The following is a 13,774-nucleotide window of genomic DNA, read 5'->3' as shown; positions in this document are numbered from 1 at the left end:
TTTTCTAATTTCCTGGCTGAATCCTGTTGGAGAGGCAGTTTTTATATTTAAACAGACCCAGATAGACCGTGGAGAAGAATGAAAATGTTATGGTTTTTTTTTTTTTAACAGTAAAACATGAGACTTGAAACAGAATGTCCCACTAGGGTTGGTTTGTTTCAGGCTATGTTCCCCAGTACCTGGGAGGTATCCTTCATTCTCCTGCTTTGCTCTGCTCAAAATGCCGAGAAGCCTGGACCTATGTAAAGTGATACAGCGCACTGTAGTTGCTTCAAAAGGTTAACTCTTATTAACCTGAATTGTGTTGAATGGATCACTTTAAGGCTTGTTTTCTGACTTCAAGATCAAGCAATTTCACCTTGTGAAATTACAAAAAATTCAGTAATTCTTTGGGAGGATTTTTTTCAGACCAGCACAAGCCTGACACACAAGTTCATTAGTTTATGCGTGAGTTTGTCCTCAGGGAATTTTTTGGGGGGGGGGGATTTTTTTTTTTTTTTTTTTTTTTTTTTTACATAACTCCAGGGAAGGAAGCAGGAGATTCAGAACATCTGTGTGCGGCCCCCTCCTCACCAGACCCCCAAGGAAATGGCCAATCCAGCCCAGCACACACTCAGCCCAATGATTAAAGAAGACAGTTTCCCATCTCCTGACAGGGGAAGTGGAGCAAAATCTTGCCCATGGGCATGTTTGATAAAGGTTGTGAAGAGGCAGGGAGTGGACCAGAAGACCCTAGAAGCCTTGGCCAGCCTCCAAGGTGGTGTGTTAGAGGCCGGGGGCGGAGGGGTGGGGACGGACTAGGTCATGCAGCCTGTGCTATGGATCCGGGTCCGGATGGACCAGGCAGCTTGCGAATATTCTCGTCCTCCAGGGTGTGGATGGTGGACCCAAGCTGGTCGTTACCTGCGCCAAGGGTAGGGCCGTCTGCCCCTGGCTTTGGCACAGGGACACCTACTGGGTACCACGACTCCATTCCCAGCCCGGCTCTAAAAGGCTCTGTTCCAGGGGCTGCGGCCCCTGGTGGGAGGGCAGGGCCCCGCCAGGCACCGGCGGTGCTGGGTCTCCAGGCGGCAGAAGCGGTTCTGGTTGGACACGCGGGTGGCCACACCTGGCCCGCAGGTGGCCGAGCAGGGGCTCCAGGCCGTGCTCCATTCTGGGCAAGGGATACCAGGGGCCGGCGGAGCGACGAGGCCGGACACCTGGGGTCCTGGGGGGAAGAAAGAGGGGTCAGCATTGCCAGGTCAGGGCTCAGAGCTACGTCAACCTACCTGCAAGTGGTTAACCCTGGTCAAGTTGCTTAACCTCACTTGGTTTCTTCATGTGTAACACCCCGAAGAGTGGGTTGTTGGGACTGAATAAGATAAAGGATAAGTGCCAGCACAGCTCCTGGTTCTTGTAACGTCCCACGAATATCGACTGTCAGGCACCAATCGTGACGCCGATCGTGGTGGTAGCTCCCCATGGGGGACGCACCGCTCTTCTCTGGATCCCCCAGGTAACCTCACACCAGGAGCTGTACAGCCTGACCTGCTGATGAGGATGCAGGCGCCTCTAGGCCGGGCCTGGGTCAAGATGGTGGGTTCGCTGAGGTCTAGATTTTCCCCTTTCCCAGTTCTTACTCTGGTCATATTTTGTTGTCCTTCCTTCTGGTTCTTTGTATCAGGTGCTCTCAAATGGGGTGATTTTGCCCCCCAGGGGACACTTGGCAATGCCTGGAGACATTTTTGGTTGGCACAACTGGGGGAGGTGCCACTGGCTCCTGTAGGTAGAGACCAGGGATGCTGCTTGGTAAATGCACTGCACAGGGCAGCCCCTACAAAGAATTATCTGGCCCAGAAATCAACAGTGCCAAGGCTTAGAAACGTGTAAGATACCTGTGTACACACATACATGCGCACACCCATGGTGGAGATCAAATGTGTAAGATACCTGGGTACACACACACATGCACACACCCATGGTGGAGATCAAATGTGTAAGATACCTGGGTATATACACACACACGCACACCCATAGTGGAGAGCAAATGTGTAAGATACCTGTGTACACACACACACACCTATAGTGGAGATCTAATGTGTAAGATACCTGTGTATACATACACACATGCACACCCACAGTGGACAGCAAATGTGTAAGATACCTGTACACACACACACACACCCATAGTGGAGAGCAAATTGGATATAGTTTCCTCTCCTGCTTTTTGTACTAAGGGTGAACTCGGTGACATTCTCCTATGCATTTAAATGGATGCATCACGTTCCCTCTCAGGGACAATAACAGCTCCCACTCAGGGTGCCTACCGTGTGCCAGGCACTGCTCTAACTGCTTTACTTGTGTTACTCACTTAAGCCTCCAGCAGCTCTATGAGGTACATGCTCTTATTGTCCCCATTTTATGGGTGGAGAAAATGAGACACAGAGACATAAAGCACCTTGCCCAGAGTCACACAGCTAGTAAGTGGCGGAGCTGGGATTAGAACCTGTGCAGAGCCCATGCACTTGACCCCAGGCTTCACTGCCTCATGTGGTGCTGCTGTCATTTATTAGCCAATCTCCTACTTCAGCTGTTTTTTTTTTTTTTTAAAGTCACATTCTTGTGATTTAAAAAAAAGCACCAGCAAAATTTCTAAAACTCAAGAGTCTATAGAGGGAAGCAACTGTCTTTCCCCCACCTCTGCCCAGCCCTAGGACACATCGCAGAAGCAGCCACCTTGCCTGGTTCAGTTTTGAGTTCCTCTTCTGATAAGTCCAAATAATAATATATTAATAATATTATAGATTACAAACTAATTATATTACATAATAAATATTAAGATATTAATATTTTGTCAGTATAATATTAGATACTATTATATTATATTATATTATATTACCACTGTTAGGAAATAATTTGGGAATTTGGTTCAATTACCCTAACCCTCCCTTCCCTTCCCCACTCTGCCACCCAATTTTTAATTTTTAAATTGTTCATGATTTAAGATTATATGCTGAAACCACTGCTTCTTGTTCCTTCAACTCTAAAGTGTTCTGTGACTCTTGCTCTCCTTTCCTACATCTTTCCACAGCCACCGCCACCTCCCACCTACTGTCAGCAAAATTGGGGTTTCCAGGTGTCTTGGACCTGAGCACCCCCCTCCTCCAGTCCCCTTCCACCCCTCCAGGCCACCCACTGCCCCCAAGGTCCTGCTCATGGCCCAGGCCCGCCCTGCACTCACCTCGGGCTGGGAGGGGCTGCACCCCCGGCGCCCCAGCCTGGTCACAGACCCACTCGGGGCAGCACTTGCCCGGGACCTCTACCCTCCGGGGGTGGGGGCAGTCCCAGCTGGGCAGCCGGACGTCCTCGCTGCACAGGGGCACACAGGTGAAGCCGCCGTCCTCGCAGCGGCAGCGAATCCTGCAGTGGGGCTGGAAGGTCTCCCCATCCCGGTACAGGCGGCCGTTCACTTCGCAGCTCCCGTCGTCCTCTCCCACTGTGGAGGAGAAACCGGACCCTGTCGGTCACCCTCAACCCTCTCCTGGCCCGGCCCTAGCTGAGTGGCAGTGCCCTTAAGGCATCCGAGCACTGCCAAGGGGCTCCCAGCGATGTGCACCCTCCCCATTGCCAGTCTGTCCTGCACCTGCAGGAAGACGATGTGGCAGCCCCAACCCTGGTCCAGGGTCTGCAGGAACTCTGGTCTGGGTTGATCCCCAGTCCCTCCCTTTATTAGCTGTAGACCTTGGTCAAGTGCTTCCATCTTTCCTTGCCTCAGTTTGCTTGTCTGCAAAATGGGGATAATAATGGTACTTATTTCACAGGGTTGGGATAAAGACTAAATGAGATGATGTATGTAATGTATTCAATGTAAAGGAGACTTTCAATAGATTCAAGCTACTCTGTTGTTGTTATTACAATTATATATTAGTAGCATGTAACTGTTATATACACATTGAGATTTCATATAACAAACTTCCATTGTCCTCCTGCTGTGTCATAGGCATCACCATGAGGTCAGGGCTTCACTTGCTGGCTGTGTGACTTTGGCAAAGTTACCTAACGTCTCTGAGTCGCCTTAATGCTACCCATGATCAGAATGGCAATCTATGTTCAGTTACATGGGGTGATATGTACAGAGCACCTAGCACAGTTCTAGGCATATCGTAGGTGCTCAGAAAGCACTCTTCGGATGATGCCCTCAACACTCGGGAGTTGTGACCACTTCCTCCTCTGGACGCCAGCTCGCAGCCTCGATGGGACACACAGAACCTCAGGAAATGCCCTCTGAGTGAACATCCGGCACGAGGCTCAGCACACAGAAGATGCTGGATGAAATAGTTCTGACTCCTTGTAATTCAAGAGCTATTTATTGTGCCAACTACTGTGCTCCTAGACAGGAAGCAGTCACAGTCCTTGCCTCAAGGGACTTACAGTCCAGTGGGGAGACAGCTGTGAAAGTCACCTTCCCCAGGCAGAACAGCTAAGAGCCCTGGAGTGGTATAAGTGAGCTGCTTGGGAAGTGCAGAGCAAGAAAAAATTAGGAGGGCTTTTTGGAGACATTGATGGCAACGGAGCTGGGTTTGTGGGACAGGATCAATTGGCAAGCAGGTTCTCCCAGGTCCTCTGAGAAAAATCTCAAGTAGGTCTATACACACTGATTAAACACAGGGATTTTGGCATCACACAGACTTGGACACAAACCCCAGCTTCCCATTTGCTAGCTGTGCAACTTTGGGCAAGTTACTTTACCTCTCTGAGCCTCAGTACCCTGCTCAAAGGGCCACCATGAGGATGAAATGGCTAGAGAATTTAAAGCATTTTGCTTCTGGCTGGTACATAGTAGATGCTCAATAAATGGGAGTGGGTTTTGCTTATTCTTCCTGGGAGGACCGGACCAGAGTTAGCTCCTTCTCCTGTTCCCCCAGGGCACAGCCAGGGCTTCCTTTGGCTCCAAACCTCAGACCCTTGGCCTGGACCTGGTGGCCGCTGGTTTCCTGGAAACCACAGGAGCAGCTGCACCTTAATCCTCACCCCCAGACTGGCCAAGCCCGGAGTCTCCCAGCCTGACTTCCAGTGCCACAGCCCTGCTGCCTCCCAGTCACTGGGATGATTTGGTAAACAGAAGGATTGTTTAGGAAAATCAGTTGGATGGGTGGTAATTTTAGCAACATTTCCTGGCACATCCCCAAATGCCACAAACACCTCCAAACTTACTTGCTCTTAGAATTCCCCCCCACACACACACCCTTGCATGCTGACAGCTGCCAAAACCCTATTCCTCCTTCCAGGCCCCCTCCAAGGCCCGCTTTCCAGCAACCTCCCCCAGCTAGTGCCTTCCTTTCAGCTCCCAGAGCCTCTCCCAGGCACCAAGCACAGTCTCATCTGGTGATTTCTGTATCGATCCCACTCGGAGATCCTTGCAGGGGCAGGAACAATAGGGTATTATTTTTCCAGCCACTTGCACACTGCGTGACTTCGTACAGGTGACTTAACCTCACTGAGTCTGATTTTCCTCATCTCCAAAATAGGGATTGTATTAGTACCTACCTTGATGTTGAGGATAAAATGAAACCATGCACGGAAAGGGCCTGCTTACAGCGGGTGCTTAATAAATGGTTCCTTTACTGCTAGCTCCACTAGAACTATTGCTATTATTCATTCATTCATTCATTCAACAAATACCTATCGAGCACCTACTATGCACCAGGCATTGCTCTAGGCACTTGAGATACAACAGTCAATAAATCCCTGCCCTTGTTGGAGTTTTCTTTCCGGTGGAAATAAACATAATAGATGAAGTAAAATTTATTATGTCAGATGGTGATTAGTGCTAGAAAAATAAAGGAGGCTGGGAATTCAGTGGTCAAGGAAGGTCTCACTGAGAAGGTGACATTTGAGTAAAGCTGTGAAGGAGATTGGGGTACAGGTCATGCAGGTATCTGGGGAACAGATGGCCAGCTGGTGAGAATAGCCAGTGCAAAGGCCCCGAGGTGGAAGCAGGCCTGAGGGTTTGAGGACCAGCAAAAAGGCCAGCTTGGCTGGAGCAGAGAGCAGGAGGGAGAGGAGAAGATGAGCTCCGAGAGAAAACAGGAGCACATTCCTATGGGGCCTTGTGAGATCTGGGGAGCCATGGAGGGTGTGGGCAGAGGGAAAAAATGCTCTGACATGATGAGCAGGGTCCGTCTGGCTGCTGTGCTGAGAATGCAGCAGGGGCAAGGATGGAAGCCGGAAGACAGACGTGGTGCTACTGCAAAAATCCAGGCGGTGATGAAGGGAGCTCAGACCAGGGAGGTGGCATGGCGGGGCTCAGATGTCTCAATCCTGGAAATATCATGGATATTATAGATAGTATGTGGGATGTGAGAAAAAGGGTGACATCAAGCTTGAGCTACGAGAAGGATGGCGATGCCTTCAACGGAGCTGGGGAAGCTGCAGACGGAGTGGGCGTGGGGTGTGGGAGATGAGGAGGGCTGTGTTGGACGTGCTCTTGCTTTGACCGTGAACCCACAGTACAGCACACAGCTTGGAGGCGCCTCTGAGAAGGGCTATGGAATGAATAAGTGATTGCAGAGGTTTTGAGCAGGACGTTCAGCTGCTGTGAGGTCTTAGCTAGCCCTGGCTCATCTTTGGGGTTCCCGCCTCTAAATTCAGTTTAAATCATGGCACATCCTTGGGTACCCACCACCTAGTCAGCTCAGGCCTGGGAGTTGCAGAAGGACCAGGGACCAAGTAAATCTTTGGCCTCTGGGTATTGAAGTCTGGACTGAGATGGAATAAGAAATGCTTCTTAATAAAGTTGTTGACAATAACAGCTGCCATGTACTAATATGCTGAGTGCCAGGCAGTAGAGGGATGGCACCTAAGACTGTAGAACCAGACACCCTGAGTTCAACTCCCACCTTGGCCACTTGCAAGCTGTGTGACCTTGGGCAACTTGCTTAACCTCTCTGGGCCTCTCTTTCCCATTTATAAAATGGAGGTGACATTAGTACCTACATCATATGGTTGTTTTGAAGATTAAATGAGTTAATATTTGTGATTCCCTTAGTGTCTGCCTGGTACGTGTTAATTGATAAGTAAAGACTTAATAAATAAAAATAAACTGACAAGTGCTTTACATGTTTTGTGACTAATCTAAAGAACAGCCTTGTGAGATGTTTCTTTTTCTCATTTTTTCTTTAGATAAATTTTTGTTAGAAATCATCTCTGAGTTTATATAACAAACCACCCCTTTGTTGTTACTATACTTCCCCCATCAAATAAAATATTTAACAAGGACTTACTTGATAATATTCTGTCAGTAAGATTTTTTTTTTACAAGGCTTTTCCTATAGAGGGATTCATGGTTAATGATCTACGGGCCCCTCTTTCTAATTTTTACTTTTATAAGAGTGGGACACGCACATAGATGAGAGTGTCCTGTTCCACGTGGCTTGTTGTTTGGAAAAAAAGAACAGTTTCCACCTTTTTCTGTTTCCTTAAAGCAGGGGTTCTCAACTGGAAATTATTTTACTCCCAGGGGATATTTATCAATGACTGGAGACAGTTTTGATTGGCATGGCTTATGGGGGGTGTGTACCACTGACATCTGAGACACTAGTGAACACCCTGCCATGCCCGGGACAGTCGCCTGTCCTCAAATACAAAGAATTATCTGGCCCTGAATGTCACTAGAATGAAATTGGGAAACCCTGCCCTGAAGCATCGAAGGAACCAGGGCCCGGAAGAGTGGTTGACGATGGACTTGCTCAAGATCACTAGGAAAGAGTGAGGCTCGAGGGCTCGTGATCCGGACAAGACAGAATTCATATTGGCTTGGAGCCTGACACTAAGCATGTCGGTGAATGTCGCGGTGCCTCCGTTTCCTCATCTTTATAAAATGGGTCTGGAAGTGGTTGCCTCGTAGGGGTATTGTGAGGGTTGTGTGAATTATGTAACAAGCGCTTAGCACCGTGCCTGGCACATATTTTGTTCTGAATGAAGGGGTTCCCTTTTATTTTCCCAAGAGTTGGGAGGGTCCTGAGAAGGGGATGATGGCCTTTGGTTGAAGAATCTCGGATGGCTTTTCAGGGAGGAGATGCCTGAGCTTGGCTTTGACAGCTGGCTGTGATTTGGACAGGTAGGAGTGGGGGCAGCCTCCTCAGGAGGTGGGCCTGGGCCTGGCAAAGGCCAAGAGGGGAGAATTTGGGGGGTGGGCTTAGGGGACAACGGGCACCAGGTTTGGCTGGAGTGGATGGTGTGCCTGAAATGAGGGTGAAAGGAGGTAGAGAGAGGAGAGCTGCTCTTTGACTCAGGACCCCATGGCCTTGCCTCCACTCCCCTCCCCAGCCCCCACCCTCCCCTCCCCTCCCGCCACCTTCCATCAGTCCCGCAAACCTGCTTACAGAGGCACACGGCCCCCCGGCCGCCAGGACCTGCCCCGGGCTGGCAGACCAGGCCCTGGCTGGGGTTGCAGACATGGAGGTGGTCGCAGGGCTCTCCCAGCCGCCGTGCACACACCTGGCAGCAGCCGCAGCCATCCAACACAAGGGGCACCCCCAGAGGGCATCGGGGTGATGGCCAGGGGCAGGCACATGGTGTCGGGCACAGCTGGGCATACACCTGCAGAGACAGATACCTCCCTCAGCCATGGGCTTTCAAGGCAGTAACGAGAGCCTCACGCTGAGCTGGCCTCTTCTCTGCCGGGCCAGGCAGTGTGTGGGCCACGCTGTGGCCCCCGAGTCACACGGCCTGGTCTTGAGCCCCACCTGCCCTGTGGTTTGGGGATTATGGGCAAGGACTCTGGTCAGAAATTCCAGTCCTGGCTACACTCCTTATTAGCTGTGTGACCTTGGGCAAATTACTTAACCTCTCTGAGCCTCAGTTTCCTCATCTGTAAAATAGGGACAACAATAGTATCTAATGCAAAGGATTATTTTGAGAAGTCCATGAAATGATGATGTTGAACTTTTTGAACACTGCCTGGCATGCACCAGATGCTCAGTGCATTATTGTTAATTATAATGCACAACTTAGGCACTGTTCTCTAGGAGTTTACAAAAAGGCAAAGGCCACAAAACAAAAGATTAAAAAGCAGGATATGGTTTTTTCCCAGCATCTGGACTGTGGATACTTATTATTATTATCATTATTTTTGATAATTATCTTGAGAGCTGAATGCATCAAATTGTATCATAGGCATCTTTGATCTTTAGAGCAATCCAACAATTGAGCAATCCAATTGTTGGTTCCCAATCCTGAGTGAACATTCACATCAGCCAGGAAATGGTAAAATACAGATCCCCAGCCCCCCTGGCCAAATGAGAAGGCCCAGAGGTAAAGCCCTGGTTATTTTTAACAAGCTGTCCTGGGACTTCTGATGCACAGCCAGGTTTTCAGCACTTCTGCTCCAGTCCAACTCCCTCCTCCCCCATATACAGGTGGGGAAACTGAGGTCCAGAGAGGACCAAAAGCCATGGTGTGTTAGCTGCAGAGCTGGGAGCAATAGCAAGTGCCAGGTTCCCCATTAAAGACCCAGGAACCCGGGGAGGGGAGTAGATTTTCCTGTAACAAGTGCACGAGTCAGGGACCTAACCCCAGTGGCAGTGTGACGGCGTGAACCCAGGTGTCCTGACTGTCCCCCCAGGACAAAGAAGCAACCAGAAGCCAGATACCATGGGTTCCCTGTATGTCCATTTAAAGGTGGGGGCCCAGGAGCAGGCATCATCTAAGATATTCCCAGTGGCCCCATCTAGGGGGAGCCAATCTTTCATTTGATAGTGTCCTTGGGGAACTAGAGGGTTTTATCTAGAGGAGGAGAGACTCGCAGTTTAGGAGGATGATATTAATGACCTCAGACCTCCAAAGTGGCCTTTACCCCAACCCCACCTGGGCCCACCTCTAGTAGCCCCCCTTGTCCTGCAAACCTGTTTCAGCAGCCTGCATGCCCCACCCTGGCCACCAGGGGCCATTCCAATCTGGCAGCCCAGCCTCTGGCACGGCTCACAGACAGGGAGGAGACCCAGGGCTCCCACCTAAGACAGCATTGGATAATGGGTGGAAGGGTGTAGCTGTGTGCCTGGCTACCTCACAAGGGAGCGAGGTCCCTGTCTCTGCAGGGAGCCAAGCTGGACATTGGGTGATACCGAAGCAACACCAGAGAAGATGGCTGACTTGCCTCTCAAAGTGTGGTCTGAACCAGCAGCAGCAGGGCCACTTGGGAGCTGGTTAGCAATATTGGATCTAGGGCCCCATCTTCTGAATCTGAATCTGCATTTTAGTAAATCCCCAGGTGATTCACACAGGATTTATTTGAGAAGCAACAGGCTGGACTTTGGGATTTCCTGCCAAACCAGAGGTTCAATGAGTCCCAGCAAGAGCTGGCTTTTTGGTCCCTCCCAGTCTCGAGGGGGTACCAGGATATACTCTCTGCTTTGCACCTGGGCTCCCACTCTGAGTTCCCCCTCCTTGGCGAGCTTGACGGAGTCTGGATTCTGCAGGAGAGGCGATGAATAATAGTAACGATAATAGCTAACATTTACCCCGGTGGACCATTTGTTGAGCACTTGAACATGTTGTCTAATTTAGCTCTCCAGTGCGAGGTACTGTCATTATCCCCATTCTAGAGATGAGGAAGCCAAGGCTTGAAGCAGTGCAGCGGCACAGCCAGTAGGAGATGGAGTTGAGGTTGGAATCCAGGTTCATGTGAATCCAAGACCTGAGCTCTTCCTCACTATCCTTACCTCTTGTCTTCTGGGTTCTCTGACCCTTGCCTAGCCTCTGCCTCAGTGTACCCATTTGTTCAAGAGGGTTAACAGGTCAGGGAGGGTGTTTCAGCATAGCAGGAGGGACCTGCCCTCTCCTGGCTTCCCTCTATTTCCACACCCTTCCCAGCTACCTCGTCCTTAGGTTTGAGTTTTCCCATCACACACTCGATTTCCCCAGGGCCTTGCTGTGGTCACTAGGTCCAAGAGCACTGGACGTGGAGTCTCCTGGGCAAGAGCCAAGATCCAAGATCCTGACTTGCTGTATACTCAGAACACATCACTTAACTGCTATGTAAAATGCGGATGGAGATCAGTTTTCCTCTCCGTAAAATGGGGATGGACACCACCTATCTTGGAGTGATGACAGGGATTCCAGGGGGTCACAGTCAGCTCTTGGTGAACATGACTGCTTGTTTCTGGGTCCCTGACTCCTGCCCCTCCCTGCAGCCCTGAGCCCAGGAGCCCACAGCCTGCCTGGAAGACTTGTAATTCCCTCCCTGTGGATGTTGTTGTGGCTTTCCATCTTTGTGATGACTAAATCCCTGTGTTCTGAGCAGCAAGCTGTCCAGCTTCCTGAGACCGGGCAAGAATAGAGTAGGGAAACAGTGAGTCCAGGAGGGCTTTATTTTGGTCTCTCTGAGCTCCTTCTCCCTTCCTGAACCCCAAGTCCCCTGCCCCAACTACTCAAGCCACCCACCCTGGCATCATGCCCTGTCTGTCCCCCTTGGAAGAACAAACAGCAGAACTGGGATGCTACCCGGGTTCCCAGCCTTCTACAGACCCACTGCCTGGGGCCAGGGAGACAGAAGCCTCTGCCCTGCAATTCTCAAAGGAGCATAAAAACATAGCAAGATCATGGCTTGTGGTGGGACCAGTCTCCTTGGCACCGGGAACCCAGCATTTGGTGAGGGGGCGTGGCCCTGGTGCACAGCTGTGACCTGGGTCCAGGTTGGGGGCGGGAGAGTCACAGACACACTCATGCCCATCCTGGCCTCCGCTGTGCCCCTCCTCCAGTGCTCTCAGGTTTCCTGGCTGTGGCTTTGAGCAAGTTGCTTAACTTCTCTGAACCTTGCTTGACTAAAAATCGGGGAGAATAATTTCTTATGGGCTTGCTGTGCACATTACACAGAGGGGACACCCCACAAACCCTTTGGTAAATGTCCCATGCAGCTCATTATCCCACTGAGGTGTCTCTGCCCCCTGGAGCCACGTTAGCAGGTCTGACAGCCTGACAGCAGTAAGGCCCTTGCAGAATAAACTTTCCAATCAGTTAGGCACCAACGTCCATTCAAATCCCTGCTCTGTTTCCCCATTTATAATGAGGACACCCACCCCTGCTTTGTGGAGGGGCTGTGGGGACTGTAACAATCATAAAATCCCCTTTTGACCATGTGCCATCTCCCAGGTGCCATGCAAGTCTCAATGATCACAAAGAATCTTCACAAAGGCTTCGTGAGCATTTGACGAGAAAAGACTTGCCCAAGGTCACACAGCAGAGCTGGTCTGAGGCAGCTGCCTGGACACCAGGGAGGGAAGCCTAGCTCAGGCACAGTGGCCAATGTGGGGGGAGCCTGCAGGAATTCTGCCGGGGCAGGGGGGTCCTTGGCTGTGATTTTACACCTCCCCCAGTTGTAAGAGACCCAGCAGTACAGGGGGAGCCTGGGCCCCCTTACCTTTGAAAAGAGGCCGAGGAGGGAGAAGGCTAGGAGGTGGCTCTGTGGTGTGCTCCTCATGTCACTGTGTCCCCCGTGGAGCCAGCTTTGAGCCTGGGAGGCAGGACCTGTGAGTCTTTATGTTCCAGCAGCTGTGAGGTCACTCCCCAGTACACGCACACACGCGCACACACACAGTCTCTCTCTCTCTCTCTCTCTCTCTCTCTCTCTCTCTCTCTCTCTCTCTCACACACACACACACACACACACACACACTGGCCTTTTTCTTCCTTCCTTCTCTCCCCATCCTTGTGCTCCTGCTGATGAGCCATTTACCTGACGATGAGACTGTGGCCACAAGGGGGTTGCTTACCAGTGAGTGAGTGTGTGTGTGTGTGTGTGTGTGTGTGTGTGTGTGTGTAAGCCAGAGCCAGCGACAGTGCCAAGAGCCTGTGACAGGCTGGCAGGAGCCCCTCTAGTTCCTTGCAGCCCAAGAGGACCTTGGCAGGAGCCGCTGCCCGGGCTGCTGCAGTCCTGCCCCAGAACCCCTCCTGACCCCAGAGGGGCTGTAGATCCAGGAAGCGCTGGACCCAGAGAACCCCCCTTTGCAGCTCTGACACCGTCCTGCTGAGCCCCGTGGTCCGGGCTGGGGCAGCCTCAGCGCAGCCTGTGGTTTCTGGCAGGGAGTTTGGCAGCCGCCCAGGGGCGGGGGTGACCCAGCAAACCTTCCCGGGCCGCCTGCTAGCTCTCAGCCGCAAGGGGCCTCCCCACGCCTGCTCCCCAGGTTCCGGAAGGCGGTCCACGGGGGATGAGCCCCAGCAGGCCGGGCCTCCGGGGAGCCAGGGCTTGCTGGGCACCGTTAGGTGATCTGGTTGCACCAAATCCATTTAATTTACTCTGCAGCCCCCTCTGCACTGGAGATACAACCCCTGGGGATCTGGTGGCGAGGCCCGGAGAGGAGGAAGCAAGCAGGCAGGATTCCTGGGAAAACCAGAAGGGGGCCCTGGTTGAGACTGAGGGTGAGGACAGACCTGTGAGAAGAGGGTGTTGGAGAGCATGGCGTGTCCCCGGCAGAAGGACAGCACAGAAACGCCCGGAGATGGGGGACAGCAGCCCAGGGTGCATCTGTGAGGTGCGGGGATGGGGAGCATGGGGACATCGAGGCAGGGATTCAGGTCTCCTTCCTGCGGGTGAGGAGCACTGAACTCTAGCTGGCACTTACAGCCAAGTCTGCCTGTGAGTCAAGCCGTGTACCCCACACCCTCAAAGAGCCACACTCATCAGGGTTAAGACACACAGAACCGATCCCACTGATGTTTGGGGAGCACCTAGAACCTAGAGCATTTTGGCCATGCAGAGAGTGTGAAGCTGTGGTGGACTTTGATATCAAATGTTAGG

General features: G+C 51.6%; 1 protein-coding gene across 2 annotated transcripts; it reads right to left on the bottom strand.

Annotated features, from left to right (window-relative positions):
• Positions 1-554: 554 nt before the first annotated feature.
• Positions 555-12,731, bottom strand: CCN5 (cellular communication network factor 5). Of its 2 annotated transcripts, XM_037811760.1 has the most exons (6): positions 12,713-12,731; positions 12,398-12,490; positions 8,364-8,580; positions 3,221-3,475; positions 1,620-1,759; positions 555-1,207 (listed from the first exon to the last, which is right to left on the bottom strand). In XM_037811760.1, the coding sequence occupies exons 2-6, from the start codon at positions 12,455-12,457 to the stop codon at positions 803-805; spliced, it is 1,077 nt and encodes a 358-aa protein (XP_037667688.1). In that variant the 5' UTR covers positions 12,458-12,490; positions 12,713-12,731; the 3' UTR covers positions 555-802. The 2 variants fall into 2 exon arrangements, with proteins under 2 accessions (XP_037667688.1, XP_037667689.1); XM_037811761.1 differs by lacking the exons at positions 1,620-1,759; positions 12,713-12,731 and having other exon boundaries at positions 854-1,207; positions 12,398-12,554.
• Between the last annotated feature and the right edge of the window lie 1,043 nt (positions 12,732-13,774).

Source organism: Choloepus didactylus, chromosome 19, assembly GCF_015220235.1.
Source record: "Choloepus didactylus isolate mChoDid1 chromosome 19, mChoDid1.pri, whole genome shotgun sequence".
In the NCBI taxonomy this organism is placed as follows: Eukaryota; Metazoa; Chordata; class Mammalia; order Pilosa; family Megalonychidae; genus Choloepus; species Choloepus didactylus.
Note: the sequence above shows the minus strand (reverse complement) of the source record. Positions and strands in the feature narration are given on the sequence as shown.

Excerpts from the sequence above, each read along its gene's own strand:
- CCN5 (XM_037811760.1), bottom strand. The coding sequence starts at position 12,457 with ATGAGGAGCACACCACAGAGCCACCTCCTAGCCTTCTCCCTCCTCGGC. Across the intron at positions 8,581-12,397 it reads TCCTCGGCCTCTTTTCAAAG|GTGTATGCCCAGCTGTGCCC; the intron begins GTAAGGGGGCCC and ends CTGTCTCTGCAG. Across the intron at positions 3,476-8,363 it reads CCGGGGGGCCGTGTGCCTCT|TGGGAGAGGACGACGGGAGC; the intron begins GTAAGCAGGTTT and ends TCTCCTCCACAG.